The sequence below is a fragment of the Centropristis striata genome, chromosome 8 (genome assembly GCF_030273125.1).
Source record: "Centropristis striata isolate RG_2023a ecotype Rhode Island chromosome 8, C.striata_1.0, whole genome shotgun sequence".
Taxonomy (NCBI): Eukaryota; Metazoa; Chordata; class Actinopteri; order Perciformes; family Serranidae; genus Centropristis; species Centropristis striata.
Genome location: NC_081524.1, coordinates 9733685 through 9755600, shown reverse-complemented (window position 1 = coordinate 9755600; position 21916 = coordinate 9733685). Strand labels below are relative to the sequence as shown.

Below are 21916 nucleotides of genomic sequence, written 5' to 3'. Positions count from 1 at the left end.
CATCTGTAATCTATTCTATGATGAAAATAATTGAGTTAATAGTAAAAAAAAAATGTTAATAATTAGTTAGTTGCAAGCCCACCTCCAACACATCTGATTTTAAAAAATCCTGGAGATTTGATTAATGTTTTATTTTTAGTGTCCTACTGGCCAAACCTGATACATTTTTTTTAATAAACTGCTTTTATTTTGTTGAAATGTTTTAAAGAAAAAAAGGATATGGTTGAAAACAAGTCTATTCACATGGACTCTATACATTATCAACCACTTTGGACATAATGCATGGGCTTAATTTGTTTATGGACCTACAGCTTTCTGCTGAATCAGCATCCTCGGTGCTTTACCAGTCTAACATCTCATAAACAACCCCCTCCTCACTGTCAGATAGGTGTCTTTCAGGGGGCGAAGGGTGGCCGGTGTTTCCCGACACGAGTCGAGTGGCTCCGAGAGTGAGCAGAGCCCGACATATTCTGAACACCTTCCAAATGTTGAGCCCGAGTCGTGAAGTGCTGCTCTTGAGGGGGGCGAGGTTGGAAGGGAGGGAGACTACGAGGGAGAAAACAGGCAACGTCCACACAGATTTTCACCTCTGAAAGCATCCCGACATCTCCAGCTGACTGCACCGCAGCTCCGAGCGGCCAATTAAAGGTAGGTGAGCTGCTGAGCGGCGATTTTCTTCTCCTATAACATGCATGTGCGGTTGTGTGTGCTAAATGTGACTGGTGCATGACGGGTTAAATTCTGCAGTTTTTTGGTTGATGCGCTTATCGGCTATCCCGGCCCGGAGGTGACTGATCGGACTTAAAGCTGTCAGGTTTAGGTTTGGCACATTATACTGCCAATGAGGAAACGTGTGAATATATGTTGATCCTGTGTACTGACTGAACGGTCCCGGGATGGAGCCGGCTTCTCCATCACTGGATATTTTATGCTAAATTCCCTTGAATTCTCAGGCTCCGGGTGGGATCCAGTATGATGCACATTTATTTTGTAGGATGTAACATGATGTCTATGTGTCTTATTGCCTTATGTTTAAACATCCTACAATAGGACATGAAGGTTAAGTCTAAGCCGGTAAATGAAAATATGAAAAAAATATTATTACTGCCATTTTATTATCCTAGCAAAATGTCTATTATACTTAATAGTCTAATCTAACTCTCCTAAGGCTCTCTTCATATAAGAAAGTCATATGTTAAAGTTACCACTTAAAAGCTTAATAGCATCCATTATCTGAGAGGATGCTCCTGCAGCCTGAAGGCTCTCTGGCTGTGTTGCCTCTGCCTGCAGTGGGCTGCTCACAGACTGTGACCAGAGCTGCATGAAGGCCTAAACACATGAGAGCAATGGCTGTATAATAATCTCATCTTTTTCACCATGAACAAATTCCACATCTTCCGTGCTCTTGTCCTTATGTATTTGTCAATACTGCTCCGCCACCCCTCTCCCTGCTCCTCCCTCACGTCCAGTGATTGTAATGAATCTGACAGGTGCAAGCAATATGGTGGAAACCTGTCTTATCCTTTAGTTCACTGCAGCCAGCTTTGGGGGGAAATAGGTTGTCAGCTGCTACAGGCTTCCTCTCAAGTTAAACTTATTATATGTTGTGATTCTGTCTAGACAAGATTTTCTGGTTGTTTGAGCCTCATTTTCCTGCATCGTCTCTTTCTGCTGTGCTGATCTGAAACGTGATATTGGTTGGAGTGATGCAGAGCAGTTTGGACATTTGGGGTAATCGGAGTGGAAAAAGTTTTTGAATTTTAAATGAATCTCATTTCAGCCCAGGGAAACCCCTATATTTGTTTGAAAGTGGTGCAGCTGAAGTAAACATTCAGCCATTTTCACATGTCTCTTGGTGCAGCAGTTTTTTTCTCTTTTTGATGCCTCATGATTTATAAATGTGTAGCTCTGTGAGAGGAGGGTGCAGTTTGTGCATCTGTGTGCCTGTAAATGTGTGTTTGAGCTCACAGCATCATCATGAGAGGGCCCCTACGTAGAGCCATTTCTCCTCATCACTTGTGCAAAGACAGAGTAAAGTGAAAATGAAAGAGAAATGATGAAGGGTAAAGACACAGAGATGGCTTTGTAGGGTCCCCACATCTGCAGTCATTGAAGGCCTTTCCGCCTCTTTAAACCTCGTGGACAAAGCCCTGCCTGTCCTTCCAGTAAGTAGGGAGTTTGGAGTTAGAAGGAACACAGGCACAGGCTTTGATTTCAGAGTGGGATGCACTGGCTTGGATTATATAAGATAAGGAGGAGGAGAGGATGAAAGAGACATGATAAAAGAGAGAGAGAGATCCAGAGAGAAAAAGGGAAATGAGAGAGATGCCCCGAGATCGTCAGGGTTGAGAGGAGTCACACTGAGAAAACAAAATGTGGTGGAAGGAAAGCAAGAGATGATACAGAGCTGTCAAACAGAGGCACAGAAAGTTAAGGAAAGCAGCAGAAGAGGACAGGGAGGCTCAAACAGGGTCGTGATGGTGGCAGAAAGTAACACTTTGAGATGTGAGAATGGTGACAGAAGTGAGAAAATGGAAGAAAAGAGAGGCGAAAAAGTGGAGAATACAACTAACCGAGAGAAGCAAAGTGAAGGGAGTGAGAGTAAGGGAAGGATAGCAGATGGCAGATTCGTCCGTGTCCATGGTTTACAGCCCAGAGGGCATTGTGTGAATAAGCTTATAATATAACTTATTGCATGTGTTTTCATGTGCTTGCATGTTTGTGCTCAGTGAGGCGACTCTCGTAGTGCTGGTCTTGGCCTCGAATGCTCAAAATCCCACTGAAATGAAGGAGAAGAGTTTAGATTTTTTGCTTCACAGATCTTGTGCAGGAACACCAGATTGGCTGCGGTGACTCCACGAGGCATACTGCTGTGACAAACAGATGGACACGGTTCACTTTTCTCTTTCTGCAGAGCCAAACTACATCTCAGATTGCTCTCTTAATTAAATGCTAATTGCTACAGGGGTCAACAGTCAGTTTTTTATTTGGAAGTCAGTACAGGATGCAGCGACCTCAAATGAGTGTCAAACACAGAAAAGAAAGCAAAACATTTCCCGAAACAGGGGTGGGGACTGCAGTAATAAAATTACAGTGTAATTTGAGTTATACAGATGACTGTGGCAAAGGACACTGGAGGATTGTTTGCCAAGAGACAGTGTTCTGTGTGACGCAGCTTTGTGCCATATTTTGTATCAAATACAACAAATCAGTGGGCTTTTGGGCTTTGTGCCTGGAGTGTTGCACACAGATACAGTGCAGAGGGCCGTATGAGGCATTCTGTGAAACAGCAACATTGATTGTCAGATCAGTACGCTGTGAAATGTTAATTATTTCAATTAAACAATAAGAGGAAATGGCCTCTCTGCTGTTGCTCTTAAAAAATATTTTCAGATATGTAAAGTCAGACAGGTGGCAGATATAGAGAAAGTGCACACATAGGCACATACAGTATGAAGATGGCTTTACGCGTCTTCATTTCCAGCAGGAATGAGATGCCTGGTGGTGTCTCATGTATTGCCTATGTTACAATGAGACACTTTAATCTTTACTGCATGTTTATTAGCTGCTGCAAAGTGTGACTGTGAGCACTGCAGGTGTTCCCTCCCAGTCCCCTCCTGGGCTTTGCAAATGGAAACCGCAGCAAAATCTCTTTTGCACAAACTCTCTTGATGTGTTGCCTCAGTGTAGCAGAGGACACTTCACATCATCATAATCCCCTCCATGCTGCCATTAATCATGATTCTACTTCAATTAAGATTTTTAGTGTTATTCGAAAGCCTAAAGGACTTCTTAATCCACTTTGAATAGCACATACTGGAGAACTAACTAACTAACTAACTAACTAACTAACTAACTAACTAACTAAATAGATAGAAAGCTTCTTCCCCAAAACCACCATAATGTTGTGTAGGAAATGTGTTTGCTCGGCGGCACTTCTTATTCTGGACATTTTTGGTCATTACTTAGACTCCCAAGATTTGAATTATCTCGAGATTCATGAATTATTCTGTGTTTAAAATCAGGCAGATAATCAATAGACAATCCTTGACAGTGATCCAAAGCCAGGTGGCCCTGGTAAACATGCACATACACTTAAAAAGGAGCAGCCTCTTTAAGACATAAATGCCTGTTGGTATGGCCTTTAAACAGCTCTGACTTTGACACATAAATCTACTCATGACCCTGGTTTTAAATTGAGTTTATGTATGCTATTAAATTATAATGATGGTGTCATTGTATTTTAGGCTGTTTTTTATGTCTGAAGTCCAATAATAACCTTGTGGCAGTGACAGATAAATTGAATTTACAGAAACTACAAGATTCTCTGCAGATAGTCTCCTCCTCCCTTTTCTCTTTTTAGATCTTTAGTGGGATTCAATAGCCTAATGGCTTTCCCAATCCACACAAAGAAAGAAAGAAAGAAAGAAAGAAAGAAAGAAAGAAAGAAAGAAAGAAAGAAAGAAAGAAAGACAATGCTGACCTTAAAGGTATGCAAGTTTAAACTGTTTTGTATAATTAATGAAGCATATGCATACAATTATTATTAGGCTGTACATACTTTTGTGGCATATAGATAACCTTGACTGCATGCTGCTGCACTGTCTGACTGTGAGCACTGCAGGTGTTTCCTCCTGCTCCCCTCCTGGGCTTTTAAAATAAAAACCACAGGAAAGTTTCTTTTGCTCCAACCCCTTGATGTGTTGTCTCTGATGTCTCAGCACAGAGGAGAGCGTTTCACATCATCAATATCCCCCTCAGTGCTGCAATTAATCACAATTCTTCTATGAAACCTGGAAAAAATGATGTGGAAATTGTTTCATTTGACTTAAAGGGTTTTTTGTTGCAAAAGAGTCTTGGATCTTTGTAGCAAGATTTTTAGACTGTGAGAAACATTTTACACCTTGCATTACTGCTAGTGACATCACTGGATGAGGCAGCACCTCAGAGTAATGTGCTATTCTTTAGTGAATCTTAACAGTAAAATAAAGATATAAATCCTTTTTTCTACCTCTATTGGAAGTGTTTGTGCTTACATGTCAGCAGGAAATCTGCATAACCAATGAACAGATTCCCATTTTATTTGGTGCACAGATAAACCTTGGGCCAAGGAACAATTGATTACATTTTGTGGGCAATCTAATGTAGGATTTGAGCCAGAAGGTTGTTATTGCAGTTGTAGTACAGTATTAAAACTAACAGCAATAGTCACAGCAGCTAAATCTCTTAATTTCTAGTATACAAACAGCCCCTTCAAATTAAAAGCGACTGCCTGCTGCTGAAGAATGCAAAGTCACAAAATCAAACTAAGAAGCACACTTTCAGCTTCTACATGAGTGTAGTTCAGTGTGTGTTCCTCAGTGGATGCTTCAGTCATCGTAGGGTGATGTCATCCAGGGATGATGTCATGCACCAGTTTTATAAGCAGTAGGGGCAAGCAATACCTGTAAACCTGCCCATCCTTGATAACCCCCCTCTACTGATTCAGAGCACGAGAGTGTAACTAAGAATGTATCTAAGTACTTTTACTCAAGTACTGTACTTAAGTACAATTTTGAGGTACTTGTACTTTACTTGAGTATTTCCATTTTGTGCAACTTTATACTTCTACTCCACTACATTTTGAGTCATTTTGCAGCTGGTTCCATGAAAAAGGAGCAGCATAACTAAATGCCCTTTTCCCCAGGTCAGTACGGACTCTAGGCACAGTCAGTAAAAACAAGTCCTCAGAACTCGGAACTGATACTTTCCTGTGCTTTTCTGAATTACATACTTCTGCAGGTATGTAGGAAGAACACCGAGGTTGTTGGATGGTTTTATAAATAAGGATATGCCAATGATGGAGTCTGCGGGTGGACAGGGCAAACCATCCAACACGAGCATACAAAGTGCAGTGGTGCGTGAGGGTTTTACAGGTGGAGGTTCAACATAAAATCGATACATTTTAAGTGATTTTTTAAAATTAAACTTCATAACAGTATATTCAGTTAAATGAGCCCTATCTTTACAAAATGAAAATGCAGCTTACATAGATGCATCAATACAAATAAACTAATGATATATATAGCTTTAGTTACCTTTCAGGTCGAGATGTAACATAACCTAAACCTCATAACATTACATCAAGTAGCTAAAATGGGCCCTATTTTTTACAAAATTAAATCACTTAAATAAATGCATTGATACAAATGAAAAAACAATGTGAGTCGGTCCATTCTGCATGACGAGTACTTTTACTTTTGATACTTTAAGTACATTTTGATGCTGATACTTTTGTACTTTTACTTAAGTAAGTTTTGAGTGCAGGACTTTTACTTGTAGTGGAGTAATTTCACAGTGTGGTATTAGTACTTTTACTTAAGTAAGGGATCTGAATACTTTTTCCACCACTGCATTTTGTGAAGGTTATGTTGAGCGGACCCATTAACAGAACAGGAGTCTGACAGTCAGTCCAATTGTTTATTTTTTCGAAAGGCACAAAAACAAACTCAAATGTAGTTTTCCCATGAAGCAAAAAGCAGGAGGAGAGCAGGGAGACAATCTCTGGGGCTGCAGACACCAGGGCAGGAAACTGGAACAGGGAGAAGAGTAGATATTTACGGAAAAACCTGGCCACGAATTAGTATTTCGTGGCCACGAAATACTAATTCGTGCGCATGTTATAGCTATTTCGTGGCCACAATTTAATTATTTTTTTTACCATGTCATCTCTGGGGCTCTGTAGATATTAGCATAGAAGAAAAACAAAAAAAGAGGAGCAGGCAGCTAAGAAACACACGAAACATCACTGGGAGAAATTCACTGAGAAGGAGCCAGGAGTGTTACCGAACGATGTGAAAACAATCTGGCTTTGAATGAGTGGAGCAGATACAGTAGGAGAGCTTGATTGCCCTGCAGCAGAAGCGAGAAAACTGGAGGCATCTCCTACAACATATGCCCCTACAAATATGTAGGTCAAGGGGAGGGTACAGCAGAGGAACAACACAGGAAACAGAAAGCTGAAAAACAAAATCTTGACTTTCTATGAACACATACATCTTCTGTCTTTATTTCCAGGCACAAAACAATTCGCCAGGATGGTGTCAGTCAGTGTGATCGCATTCAGCTTTCTGCTCACCACAGGTATGTTGAGAAATGTGGGGTGCTTTTCCATCTAGCAGATCTGGACAAAAGGAAATTGTGTCTTTTCCACTAATGTATAATGTATAATCATGAGATGCCTTATGGTGTCTCCTATGTTACAATGAGACATTTTAATATTTACTTGCATGTTCATTAAGTTTGATCTTTTGGCAGTCATCACGATACAGGAAACACTGCTATGACATCATTTAAAGGGACAGTTCACCCCCAAAAATCAAGACTAGACTTGACTATGCAGTCATGGAAAAAATATTAGACCACCCTTTTCTCCTTGCTTTCTTGTTCATTTTAATGCCTGGTACAACTAAGGTATATTTGTTTGTACAAATATAATGATAACAACAAAAATAGCTTAAAAGAGTTTAATTTAAGAACTGATATCCAGCCATTTTCTATGGTTTTCTTGATAATGATTTTAGTTTTTATCAAGAAAACCATGGAAAATGGCTAGACATCAGCTCTTTAATTAAACTCTTATGAACTATTTTTGTTGTTATCATTATATTTGTCCAAACAAATGTACCTTTAGTTGTACCAGGCATTGAAATGGACAAGAAATTGAAGAAAACAATGGTCTAATAGTTTTTTCCATGACTGTATGTGATGTAATTCAGAAGAATATGTTGGAAAAAATGCTACAAATAGGAAACCAAACCAGCACTGATTTATTTCAATAAAGAAGAAAAAGGCTCAGGCACTGTATTGCTGTTTAATTGATGATAAAGAGTGTCATAGCAGTACTGATATCACTCTTCATTTGTATTTTCTTTCTTCTTTCTTAACAGCTCTTTCTGACACTGTGAAAGGTAAGACTTGGTGTACCAGTGCTTCATATATAATATGATATTCTTATTGTATCACTCATCAAATATAAATGATGAACTTGTTGTGCTCTCTTGTGTGTTGTGCAAACATTTCCTCTGTTCCCTGTCCATCATGTCATCCAGCCGACGAGTTCAAGACGTTGTTAAATAAGGAGGATTTCCACATCGAGCTGACCTCACCCCTGATAGAGATCAAGTTTCGGGGGTCTGCTCAACGGTCCCCTGTTGTGACCCTGTGGCAAAGCGGCAAGGTGATTGGCAGTCGGGCCAAACTTAACAAGGGCCTCAGTCACCTCGTTATAGACAATGTGGCCGAGGAAGACGAGGGCACGTACTTCATCAAAGATCCAGAGAACGAAAAGAACAACAGGAATATCACGCTGGTGGTCAGAGGTACTGGAGTGTTTGATACATGAGGAATAGTAATGAAGTGTAACCACAACTGACATGCAACACTCTTACAGGCAGAAGGCAAGGCAAGTTTATTTGTATAGCACCTTTTCAACAACAGGGCAATTCAAAGTACTTTACACAAAACATTAAAAGCATTAGAAAGAGACCTATTTAAAATGACATTCAAATATAATATTTCAAGACTGATAAACAAGCAGATAAAATATTTAAGATTTTTTTGGGGAAAAAAAATCAAATATCAAAGGAATAGAAGTTACAGTGCAGTATAGCTGAAAGACAGTGGTAAACAGAAAAGTCTTAGTTCTGACTCTGGGAACACAGAGCAGACCAGTCCGACCTGTTATTTGATTTAGAAACACTTAATTAAAAATGTGATGGTAGACTGAAATTCATAAAATTCATAAAAAGTTCCTGTGGTACTAATTCAACATGTTACAAATCAACACTTATAAAGAAGGTCATAAAAAACAAATCAATATTAACCCTTCTGTTATGTTGCGGGTCAAATTGACCAATCTTTAAAAATATAATAGTTAAAAGTATTTATTCATAAAAAAAATAAAATACATGTAAAATAAAATTTAAGAAAAATCACTGTCATATAAAACCATTGGATTTTATATGTAAGTCTTTCCAATGTACATAAAAAAAAGTTTTAACATGCATTTTGTTTAAAAAAAGAGTGAATTATCCTCATTGAACCATGATCTGTGAGAGGTAACGAACACCATTGCATGAAATATTGATTGAGATGCTTAGTAACAAAGTTATTAATGAAATATAAACAATGATTTTTTTAGGTTTTTTTATTTCCGTTTCTGTATAATTAAACATACGCCGGGTCAAATTGATCCATGGACATTATTGCTGTTCCTGAGAAACGAACATAACAGGAGGGTTAAATTGAGATTATTTCATAAACAATCCCTGTGGCTGCTTTAATGTACATTTTGCTGATAACACTTAAATACTGGACTGTCACTTCTAATGGAGTGTTTTCACATTGTGGTATTTTACCTAAAGTAAAGTATGTGAATACTTCCTCCACCATTGGATGACATCTGAACCACAACCACAGGATGAAGACTAAGCCTCTTATATCTGATCTGGGGTCAGAGTCACGGTAGTGTAGGCGCTGTCATTGATCCTGCTTTAATCATGCAGTCAGCAGCCAAATAAACCTCTCAGTTACGCATCCTGTTTGTCCTCAGAGTGTTACAAGTTGCAGCAGTGTTGACTCTTGACTTTGACTCTGATGAGATTAGACACACACACAAACACTCACACACATACACAAACATGAGAGAAGGAGGCAGTGGGCTCAAACCCAGCATGGATAAAGGCGACTGTAGCGTAGCAATATGTGGAAGATGTGCCATATGGAGGGCGTAAAATGAGGAAGAGGTGTGTGTGTGTGTGTGTGTGTGTGTGTGTGTGTGTGTGTGTGTGAGCGTGCCGTAGCTGCCAGGCAGTAATTATGCAGCTCTTTAACCACCAACCCACTCCTCGCTTCTTCCCTTCCTGCTGTTTTCCTGTCTTTATCTTGTCTTCGCTGCCTTTCCTTCTGTTTGGTTTGTATCTCTACCCTTTCATTTCAGCTGCCCTGATATTTGTGGATCAGTGCTCTTTTGCCTGCAATCTGTCCCCCTTTTTGCCACATCTGCCAAGCCGTTCCCTCTTCCTCTCTCTTCCTCACTCCTTCACCCCTATCTGTCCTTTCTCTCACTTCAACTCCATTTCCATTCACTCCTTTCTACTTAAAGGGACAGTCCACCGCAAACTCAAAAATATTTTTTTTCTCTTACCTGTAGTGCAATTTATCTGGCTCTTATTTATCCAGATTGTTTTGGTTTAAGTTACCAAATGTTGGAGATATTGGCTACAGAGAGATATGTCTGCATGCTGTCAAATAAAATGGACTTCTATGGCACTCCTCTCCCTGCTTTGATCATTACAAGCGAAGGGCCTTACAGTCCCATTAGATTTGAGAGAAGGCAGACATCTCTGCAGCTGGTATCTCCAACACTTGGCAACTCGCATCACATTCTAGATTGCAATTGCACGACAAGCAACAATATGTATTTTTGCTTTTGTAGTGAACTGTCTCTTTAAGGGGAGACACTAGGTCAGGGTTCAATATGAATGTTTTTGTAGCTTGTGGGTCAGAAATCTACTTGAGCAAAGGAAATTTGTATCAGCCCTGTAGAGTTTGTTTCATTTATTAGTGTTTATCAAATAACAACAAAGACTGTAAAGTTAATTGTCATGTGTGTAGGCCTGTCACGATAACACATTTTTTAGGACGATATATTTTCCCAGAAACTGTCACGATAAACGATAGTATCGTTGTATTGTTTTAGTTTTATAACGATATTAGAGCATAATAAGTACATCCTTTTCAACAGCAATTCATTTTTAAAAATTTTTTTTAAATTAAACATTGGAATTGAAATGTGGAAAATAAATATTAAAATATCCCAGATATAGATAAATATCCAAAACAAATAAAATAGACTTTCAGGCTCTGTAAACAAAAAATAAACATTATGTATTATATTATTTTATTATTAAAATAACATATAAACAGCTGGAATGGCTGCTTGGGAAATATAGGGTTTTATCCCCAATTCATAATGCCTGTCAAACATTTGCAGCATTACTTTAAACACAACACAATAAAGCACAAAAAGTCATGCATGTAAATGACAACATATTGAGTCCAGAAAAAAACTAGCTTGCCCATTTTTATATATCAAACGATAAGTCGATATAGTAATTATCATTACAGGCCTACATGTGTGCAATATGTAGTAGGAGTTTCGCCAAGTAATTCCTTATTCGCAGGACAGTTGAAATGTTCGCTTGAACTTAAGCTTTTAAACTTTGTCTCACGAGTTGCTGATTGATGTTGTGCATATGCAACTTTCTAAAGAAATGAGAAGGAAAAGAGACGGGTCATTGCTTAGCTACCTCCATCTTCAGCCCTGTAAAAAAAAAAACAACCCACATGTTTAATTATTTTTTACCACTTGCATAATCGGGCAAGCAAGTTGCTAGATTTACTGGCCTGATGTGGCATTTTACTTGCCCCAGTCAATCAGACAATCCTTATTATTGAGATCTACAGGTGAATGGGGGTAAAGATATTAACCAATAGATATCACCATGAAGTTTCCTCGGTTCATTACTTACATTAAGGAGATTTTGTGTTACAAGTTTGTCTAAAATGTTATGCTTAAATATACAAATTAGGCATAAGTTAATACTATCGTCTGGTGAACTTTGGAGAAATCAACAAATGCAAACAAAGTGTAGTAAGTATAGTGAAATAAACACCTTAATGTGTAATTTGAGTGTTTTCTTTGCACTTGTCTGATAGACGACATGTTATGGAAGCAGACTCAAAATTTACATTAACAAAAAAAAAGATGTTTTTTGCCTGTCATGTCACACCTTAAACATCAGGCAGGTTCCTGTCCTCTGTAAATAAACATGTTGCTTTATTTAACTCAAGAATAAACTATTTATCATCCTTCTTTTACCGTCCAGATTGCACCGTTGAGGACATTGTTAAATATGGAGACAATTACCATATTCAGCTGCTTAGGGTGACTCCTCCCATCACCCTGGAGTACAAGCCCAGCACTGTGGAGGCCAACCAGACAGCCAGGTAGAGTCAGCAACATTTCACTGATATTTGAACACAACAGAATGTATAATGACATTTTGCTACCGTGATGTGCATACACTGTGACAGCGTGTCTCTGACTTACTGAGAAAGGTCAAGGAAAATTCATCCTCTGTGACTTTCTCCTCCTGCAGACCTGCTCTGGTGCTGTACACCAGCTCAGGGATGTCCAGAGAAGGCTACCAGGGTCGAATCCATGTCAGCGAGCGCCAAGTCATCCTCAGTGCTGTCACGGGCGCAGACGAAGGCAGCTACACTGTCCGTGATGGTGAAGGTGTCATCCAAAGAAAAAATTGTCTCAACGTCAAAGGTGAGAACACAAATGGAGACGGATCACGTGCCTTTTTCTTCTCCCATGCTTGACCTGTTTTAAACGTCCGGCACCTTCCATCAGGATGTTGTTGTTGTTTCCTTTCTAGTTATTACGCTCCTCTTGTTTGCCGTAATGGCTTTTTAAAGACCCAAACACTAATGGGCTCTAGCAGGCTAATGCATTTTAGATGATCCGTGGTCCTGTAAACAGAGCTGTGATGTATTTATTGTACGTCCTCCTGTCTCCTCTGTCTCTCTGTCGCAGAGCACCAGAATTTTGTGATCTTGTCATCTGGTAAAAAACTGAAGATCAACCTGATACTCAACAGTTCCTTGGTCCAGCTGTACTACACCCCGGAGAATGGCGACAAAAACTATCTGCTGCTGGACAAGGGAGTGTTTAAAACTGTAACTGGAGCCTCTTATTTCTTTTTAGCCCCCTCCCCACTGTTGTGATTTACAATTATATACAGTCATGGAAAAAATATTAGACCATTTTTTCTTTAATTTCTAATGCCTGGTACAACTAAAGGTACATTTGTTTGGACACATATAATGAAAACAACAAATCTTAGCTCATAAGAGTTTAATTTTAGAGCTGGTATCTAGGCATTTTCCATGGTTTTCTTGATAATAACCAAAATCATTGTCAAGAAAACCACAGAAAATGGCTAGATCTCTTATGAGCTATTTTTGTTGTTATCATTATATTTTTTTTTTACAAACAAATGTACCTTTAGTCGTACCAGGCATTAAAATTAACAAGAAACTGAAAAAAACAAGGGTGGTCTAATAATTTATATATATATCTATATATATCCAGTTAATAATAGGTTTCATATTCGGCTACAGAACTTAGACCAGGGTTTCCTGCAGTGTTTTGTTGCTGTGGGCAACCTCATCTCAGACAAAGACCACAAAGACTGAAATCATGAAAAATGAATGCACTTTTATGAAATATGACATTAACCTTTAGGAAGAAACACCACAGGCATAATTTCACATTGCAAAAACCATTATATTTGATGAGATATTCATTGTTTATGCTAACTGATAACTAAATGAATCATGACATGAGATATTGGTGCCATATAACCATAACTATTATACTCTATATTCTTTATTAGCACCATTTGTCAATGTTTGACCAAATATTAATATTAAAATTCTCTTTTAATGGACTGTTAAATAATAGTGTTATGCTGAAAGTCGGACCTATTTTATGTCTGGAAAGTGCTGCTTAGGAACCTTTAATTTAGTATGACCCACCTTTTTTCAGTTTGTGTTGTTAAATTAACTTTAAAGGTTAAGTCTTTTATAAACTGTTATGGCTGGTTCTCAGTTATTTATTACACTTTTTCCCAAACGCTTAGTAATCTTGCTAGTGAAGTTAGAGATTTAGATGGTCAGCTCACTCTTTTTTTTCAGTCACCCCGCACCCTCTGGTATCTGTATCTTTGCTGATCAGTTTTTTTTAGTTGAAGTTTTTAAGTGTGTACATTTCTGTCTGTCTAGGACGAAACGGGACTGGATCTTGAGGACCGTATCTCTCTGGAGGGTCCGTGGGTTATTCTGAGTCAGATCAATGAAGCAGATGTTGGCCAGTACAAAGTCACTGACATACTGGGGTTCACTGTGTCCAGCACCCACGTGAAACTAGAACGTAAGAATGGGGACGGGGCTGAGGAGGAGTGTTAGTGGTTATATTGTTGTGGTAGCTGCGACAATAGAGCCCAGCTGATCTTTGAGACGGATACTGATGTTATAAAAGAAATAATTTCCCACACTACAGGCTGATATAGCGAATGTTTGAGCTGGAATGAAAATAGATCTTTTCTATGTGGATTTTACGCCAATATTACTCTTTGAAGGTACTCATATGGCTGCTTTCTTTAACAAATTATCTTTGATTAAAGCATATTACACATTATTATGCATTTAACATACAGTGCATTGCATTGTCAAGCAATTCTTGAAATGAAAACTGAGAAAAGCACCACACAACAATTCTACTCCTTTAAGAATTGTCACTAGCACTTATTGCTGTACTAATGGCTGTTATTGCACTATACCTTGTTGTTTCCCTTTTACTGTAAGTCGTTTTGGATAAAAGCGTCTGCTAAATGACTAAATGTAAATGTAAAATAAAGATTAAATGAAAATAAAATGAATAGCTAAATAAACATTGTTAGGGCTCTAATATTAAAGGGTGAGCATAATATTTGTTATGTGGTCATAAAAGAAAGAATAATCCCTTTTTTTTGTTTCCTGTATTCATGCACTGGAATTTCAACACGTCAATGAAAGGTCAGTTGAATTATTTACTCTCCCACTCCTGTCGTTCTCTCCTCTTTCCCACCATGCCTCCATGCAGCCTACAAGCTGGAGTCACTGTATGTGGCCATCATCGCCCTGGTGGGCCTGCTGGTCTTCCTTCTGCTGGTTTGTCTGCTGTCCTGCCTGATCAAAGTGAAGAAGAGGGCCAAGAGGGCTGCTGCCCTGGAGAAGATCGCCCAGAATGCTGGCAAAGAGGATGAAGGAGAGGCCTTCAGAGAGGTCGGAGGGACAAATATGCACCTTACGATGTCATGGTGGTGATGTTTATCCTGATACAATGAATGACTATTGTTTGTCTGTGTGGTTCTTCACAGGTGGTGAAGAACATCACCAAACTCAGTGAGGAGTCCAAGCATTCCCAGGCAGACAATACAGAGAAATCTCAGAGCACTGAGGTAGACATCAAAGTAAGAATATATTATAATCTCCCTTAAAAAGCGAGTTTTTAAGAGATTTTAATAATGTCTCCATTTGTATACTGTTTTCTGCGTTCAGACAGCTGCAGCTTATTCAGAACGCTGCTGCTAGAGTCCTCACAACAAAGTGGATCGCATCAGTCCAGGTCTCAGATCTTTGCAGTGGTTTCCTGTGTGACAAATACTTGATTTGTATAATATTACTATTGGTTTATAAAGCACTGAATTGTTTAGGGACAAAATATATATTTTTGATCTGCTGCCATGTTATGAACCGTCCAGACCTCTCAGGACTTCTGGGATTGGTCTGCTTATTATTATAGTCAAAACTATAATTGTGAAAAGTGTTCACTTTTCATGCACCACAGAAATTAAACAACCATTACCCAGAAGGCCTGAGATGTGCTCCAAATCTCAGTTCCTTTAAATCAGGGCTTAAAATGTTTCTGTTCGCCACTGCCTCTTATTCAATTTAATTTGGGAATATTTATTGGTATCTTGCACTGCACTGAAGCTGAGCTATGACATTTATTCTCCTGTTTTATTCAATTTTATCCTATTACCTTCCATTAATTTCACTGTATTTAAATCCTGTTTCCTTTATATTGCCTTGTGTGTCTGTTCTATCTTGTCTTAACATGTTTTATGTCTTCTATAAAGCATTTTGAGTTGTCTAGTTGAAGAGGCCCTTTACAAATAAACTTGCCTTACCTTGTTGTCTGTTTGAACTCAGGGTCTGGAGGTTTCCTCTAAAGAGGTTGGTGTGGGTAACCTGGAGACCAGTGACTCTGGCGTTGGCTTTAACACCGCCCTCCCGCTGGACACTGACACTGATGCCGCTGATCAAAACCTCGACTCTGTAGCTGTTAGCATCTCTGTTGCCTCTGAACCCAAAGCAAGTCCACCTTCTACTGCTGCTGCTGCTTCTGCTGCTGCTGCTGCTGAGTCTGAGTCCAAGCCAAGCGCTCCACCAGCACTGGAAATTAAGTCCAGTCCAGTCGCTGAAACTAAAACTTCCCCAGCACCCGAGACCAAGAAAACCCCTGATCAACCAGTAGAAGTAAAGTTGGACGTGCCCAAACCAGCAGATGCTAAGCTCAGCCCAGCCTCGAGCCCCAAGGCTGGTCTGAGTCCAGCTGATCCAAAGCCTGCACCTACCCCGAGCCCGGAGCCAAAACCAGCTGCTCCTAAAGCCCCCACTCCAACACCTGAATCTAAGAGCGCCCTGACTCCAACACCTGAAACCCCCAAACCAACCACACCAGAACCCATTACCAACGGTACACCCGAGCCAGGCCCGGATTCAAAATCAAGCCCAGATCACGCCGATGTTATCGGAGCTCCCAAAGCTGCTCCCGCTAAAACCCCTGAAGTGGAGCTGAAATCTGCCGCGCTAGAGGCCAGCAAAGATAGCGCCGTGGCTGAGGATTCAACCACCACCACCTGAAAACTTCTCCTGCAAAACCCCAAGGGAAGCCCCACAGATCTTCTCCATCTACCACCACCGTAGACAATCGAACACCCCCTACCAAATAATGAAGAAACCACTGAAACTGGGGCGAGGACTTCGGTTTGACATGTCTAATAACTGAACACACTTTGATAATTGTCTCTAAAACTAACACATAACCTTTGAGACTTTCTGATTCAGAAAATCTTCACACATAACAAATGCAGCTTGTTGACTGATGCGGCTTTTAATTGTATACACTTTGCAGTTTTTTGGTAACTTGAACTGCAAATTAATTTCTTTGCAGAGTTTACAAATAAAACATTAGGTATTATCCACATAAGGTATTTTTTAATATAATGAGGTAGCCAGAAAGGTTTACAACATTTCATTAAAACAAGAATATACTAGAATTTGTTATTTGGCCTTAACTACCAATCACCTCCTATCTAAAATGCTTGTTCCTTTATCAGCATGTGGATTAAACAAACAAAATGCATGAAATTTCCAGCCAATGTCATCTCAGACCTACAAAACTGAGTAGCGATGACTCTTTTAATTGGACATCATCAAAAGGGAGAGTAAAGCCCTTATAATCACACACTGTACATAGCTGAAGTATGGATGTTATTTGCTTGTGCCAGTCATCTGGCTTCAGAAACATCTACAATACATGATCACATAAGGAAAAAAAGATTAGTTTTCTTAACTTTGCCCACTCAAGAACACACTAATAATACTAACCCTTACTATTTATAGTGTCTGAGATTGAGATTCAGACTCCCAGTGGATGTCTCAGATGATTAAAATGTGTTTTGCAGACTGATCCCTCAAGTCTGGATCAACCACTTTACTGCCTTTGATCTGGATTTCCCCATGGCTCTATAAAAATCCCATTATTCCTACAGTTTAATAGCCAGCTCATGCCAGCAGCAACTCCAGCCACTTAATGGGACCACCATGTTCCTGCTGTACGTTGGGCTTTCCAGAGGTGAAACACTGAATGAAAGCATCTGGTGAGTTCAAATAGTTGAACATGTTTCTTTTGTCCATCATTATTTAGATGATCCTCCCCTTCTTTCCTTCATCCTTTCTCCCCTTCTTTCCTTCATCCTTTCTCCCCTTCTTTGCTGGGCAGCATTTTGAACTACTTTAGTACAAAGCCTTTGACTGAGATTAGAATCATGATTTTGTTATTTATCTTTTATTTAAACTTCCTCTAAAGTGTTTGTTTGTGTTGACATTGACAGTGAGTAGTTTTTGTGTCTTTGGCCCTCTGAAATTGCCCAAAGCTTAAACATTTATTCAAGGCAGCTTTGAAGTAACAATCTTGAAGATTTTCCATTTAAATAAACATCTGTTAAGTCACTATCTATCGCCAAATGAGTGTCTGTGGAGACACTACTGAGAATCCTGGCATACTGTTTTTACAGTCTCTGGAAGGAAATGGTCACAATGGCCAAACAAACAAACAATTTAAACTTGTGTAAAAACTAGTGAAAGTGAAAGTGAGATCCAAAAACATACCTTTAGTTACACTTATGGCCATAGGTGGTGCCACAGAGAACAAAACCAGATAAATCTTCGAGATAGTAATTTTAATGGCGCCAAAATAATCCCATGAGGCCTTCACCAGTGCCACAACACCATCTACAGTATGTGGATGTTCAGTCAACACAAATGAATCATAGCTGAAACTCTTGTATGGTACTGAGGAGGTGTGCAGTTACATTTTAGTGTTAAGATGCATGTCTCTACCTCATGTTTTAACTGACCACTAGGAATCCAATGACAGTCCGAGTTTAGTGCGCTGAAATCTACACAAAGCATTTTTAAGAGAAGCACAAAACCACAGCCATGAAAATGAAATAAAACGATCAATGAAACGAAGGAACACTGTAAGATGTAAATCCATCGATGACCAACTGGCCTTTCTTGGTAGCTTTTGTGACTCAATAGTTTTTTCTTACAAATAAATTACTATCGAACAATACGATATGGTACAAAGCTAGGTTTAGATGTCAGATTTGATACGAAGATCCATGAATATAACAAATAACTAAAACAAACAAAAAAATTAAATAAAGGGCATTTATGTTAAATGGACAAACAGTAAAATATGTATTACACATGGACAAAGGCGTTCTAATGTAAAACATGTAAAACACTGGATATGCCTAATTTCTAGCTTGGATCTGAAAAGGAATCACAGACCCATTTTGGCATTACAAACAATTGTCTTCACACACACACTCACACACACACACATTTACACACAGACACACACATTCCAGCCTTGTAAATATTGCATGTGTACGCCGGTTTAACCCCCTTAAGGCTGAATGTTTCTCGTGTATAGAATGGTCGTTGTATTATACTGAATAATAAAGAAGAAAACTAATTTAAATTTCTCACCAACCTTAAATCCAGAATATAAAATATATACACATACAGTACTATATACTATATTCACTAATATTCACTAACATCTTGAACTAATTTAAGAACCAAATATTGTAAAAATCCATCAAGACTATATTAGATCTTTTTAGGTCAATTTTCTGCTGTTTCAACCTGACGATGCTCACGGCATACAGCGTCTCTCACAGTATTTACATGTTGTATTAAAATGTTTAACCTACGTCACTTAAAGCATTGACTGCAGCATGCCCACGACATGAAAAACAGGCTTTTATTGTCCTAAAGTTGTGTCTGTGTGTGTGACCAGAGGAGTGATGTTTTAATGTTGCCGTCATTGTGCGTCTGAGGTTTCTGTGTTTAGGTGTGTATGCCTATGACGCACATACAGTATGTACAAGTGTGTGAATGATTTATGACCGAGTGTTTATGCGTGCTGAATCTATGCATAGGCAGTTTGTACAGGACGACACAACTGTACTTTACGTGTGCTTCTCCGTCTGTTGTGAGTAAGGTATTCATGTGCCTGCTTAAATCGTCTTGCAACGTGAAGAAAACAAGTGCTGTGTTAAAGTCATGAGTGTGAATGTGTTTAAAGCCACAACATATTGTAAAAGATATTGTAACTTTGAGATATTTGAGTGACTCTTTGTCTTTGTTTAGTGCCTAAAACGTATACCGGATAGTTGGCCTGTATTCTGTCATTTGCCGGCACTCCTAATGGCACCTTTTTCTTAATAGGTATTCATGAAAGCTGTTTGCACACCTGACTGAACAAAGTGACTGACCTATGATATGCTAATGTGTAAGAGGTATGTGACATATTGTATGAAAATGATGAAAGTCTGACCTTCAGGTTTTCCAGATGATTCTGAGTAGCATAAGGAGTGCTGAGAGTGCTCTATTTGTTATTGAAGGAAGACTTCACCGCTAAAACCACCATCTGAATATCAATTACCAGGCTGATCTAAGAAAGGGTTCTCAGTTATTCCTATGAAAAGTAATGCACTGAATTTTGTAGCTGTCCCTCGATATTGTGTCTGTTTATGTAGCATGCAGACCATGGACACATTAAGGTAATGTAGGAGGGCACAAACCCAGGACTTTGACCCAGGAGGCCGGTGTTTATGTCATGTTGGAAACGCCTAAACCTGATTAAACTAAACTTAACCAAGTACTTGTGGCGCCTAAACCTAACCAAGTAGTTCTGTGTTACCAATAACGTTACCAATGTCTTTAAAACAGTGACAATTACATATTTCAACCTGCAACCATTATTTCATGGGATATCATACAAACTACATTGTATAGGTGTTTATAAGAAACCATACAAACCTGTCCATGGCAAATTGCTCATCCAGTGTTACCTTGAATTCCTGAAGAAAACCATATTTTTCTCATGTGCCTCCATGGTGAATGGAAAAAACGATATCAAAACAACAGTTTCCAAACTCACACAGTTCTTGCAGTATAGTCAAAGTCTGTGTGAGTCAGTGTGAGAGACAGTGATAGCGGAAGTGTTTTAAATAGTATGAATTCAGTGAAAAATAATATATTTGGGAAGTACTGAGAAAACAAATGGAAAAATGAGACTTGGATTATATTGCACAAGTTGTCAGAGAGTTTGTAAACAGATATTTTGATGTAGTTTTGCTCCATTTTATTCAATTTAATAAGGATTAACCCTATTTGAGAATTCTCCATTCAACATGGAGCCATGTGAGAAAAAACATTTTCTCCAGGAATTCAACAGGGTGAGTAACTGATACACAAATGGTCTTTTTAATGGTGAAGTGTGCCTTTAAGGGTGTTTTCCATTTCATTAATCAAGCCTGTGGCACAGTTAGGAGACTGTGAGTGGATTGATGAATGCAGCAGATGAATGATGGAGCTTTGTGTGGGTAACCCTGGGTTATCTTGTGGGAAGCAATTGATTAGAGACAGCATTTCTGTGCACCACCACTTCTGTATATTGTCAGTGATTGTAATACCAAGCCACTCCAGCCAGAGTGAGAAGGGATGTGAGAGAGGCAGACAGTGAGTGGTGGGCAGGACAAGCCTTTGGTTTACATGTTACCAGCATCTCAAAGAAGGCTCAGTCTAGTGGGGTTGGAGTTATTACATCGAACTGGTGCCAGAGGGATTCTGGTGTCGTACCCACCTCTGATAACCCACGAATAGAAACCACTACTTTTAACACCACTGACACTTCTTGCACTATGTGAGTCGTCTCTGCCCTGATCTTCTCTGTTTACTTCTGCTGTTCTGGCCTGGGTGTGGTGTGACATCCCACATCTTCTTTCTGTACTCCCTTTTGCACAACACTTCACACAGATGTTTTGTAAAGAAGATATTTTTTTCTTTATTTCATGTCTAAAGGAATACTAAGAATAAACAAGCGATTATGACATTTGCTGTCCTGTTGTCTTTGTTTTTCAGTTTCTCTGAGCAACAAACTTGCAGAAGGACAGTTCTGTCTCTGAGCTGTCTGTTCCATCTCAGCGAGCCGTCTCACTCAATGTCAGCCATCATTTTTTTCAGAATGTCATGCGCCACTTTCTCACCCCTCAGGCCGCCACATGCCACTCATTCCAGCTCCCATAACCTCGCCAGGGCACATCACAGCTAAGCAGGCACAACGAAGATATTTATAAACCGGCCAAAGGTAACATCATAATGCTGTTAACACCTGCTACAGACCCTGAAGCTCCAGGCCGACTGCAGATTACAACCTTCTCCTTTTCTTTGTTTTCCTATTATGAATAATCACATCTAGATTCAATTGAAGCATCATATTTCATGCATTTTATTTTCCTTAAACTCTAAAGTAATCACCGTAAAAGACACAAAAATATATTTATATTTTAAATAATTGAATGTGGAGTTTTTATTTGTGACACTTTTCCAAGAAAGT

General features: G+C 39.1%; 1 protein-coding gene across 3 annotated transcripts; it reads left to right on the top strand.

Annotated features, from left to right (window-relative positions):
* The first annotated feature begins 374 nt into the window (after positions 1-374).
* On the top strand, positions 375-21410 carry si:dkeyp-77h1.4 (cadherin-related family member 5). 3 transcript variants are annotated; one of them, XM_059339260.1, is made up of 11 exons: positions 375-648; positions 7057-7122; positions 7929-7949; positions 8091-8360; positions 11931-12051; positions 12204-12379; positions 12647-12789; positions 13897-14044; positions 14756-14937; positions 15033-15113; positions 15868-21410. In XM_059339260.1, exons 2-11 carry the CDS (start codon positions 7077-7079, stop codon positions 16579-16581), a joined length of 1902 nt encoding a protein of 633 aa, XP_059195243.1. In that variant the 5' UTR covers positions 375-648; positions 7057-7076; the 3' UTR covers positions 16582-21410. The 3 variants fall into 3 exon arrangements, with proteins under 3 accessions (XP_059195243.1, XP_059195242.1, XP_059195244.1); XM_059339259.1 differs by having other exon boundaries at positions 381-648; positions 15033-15125; XM_059339261.1 differs by lacking the exon at positions 15868-21410 and adding an exon at positions 15214-15818 and having other exon boundaries at positions 432-648.
* The last annotated feature ends 506 nt before the right edge of the window (positions 21411-21916 follow it).

What these genes read in the sequence shown, in the direction of transcription:
- si:dkeyp-77h1.4 (XM_059339259.1), top strand. Translation starts at nt 7,077, where the DNA reads ATGGTGTCAGTCAGTGTGATCGCATTCAGCTTTCTGCTCACCACAG. An exon ending in GAGGCCAACCAGACAGCCAG is followed by an intron (nt 12,052 to 12,203) that starts GTAGAGTCAGCA and finishes CTCCTCCTGCAG; the next exon opens with ACCTGCTCTGGTGCTGTACA. An exon ending in ACAAGGGAGTGTTTAAAACT is followed by an intron (nt 12,790 to 13,896) that starts GTAACTGGAGCC and finishes CTGTCTGTCTAG; the next exon opens with GACGAAACGGGACTGGATCT.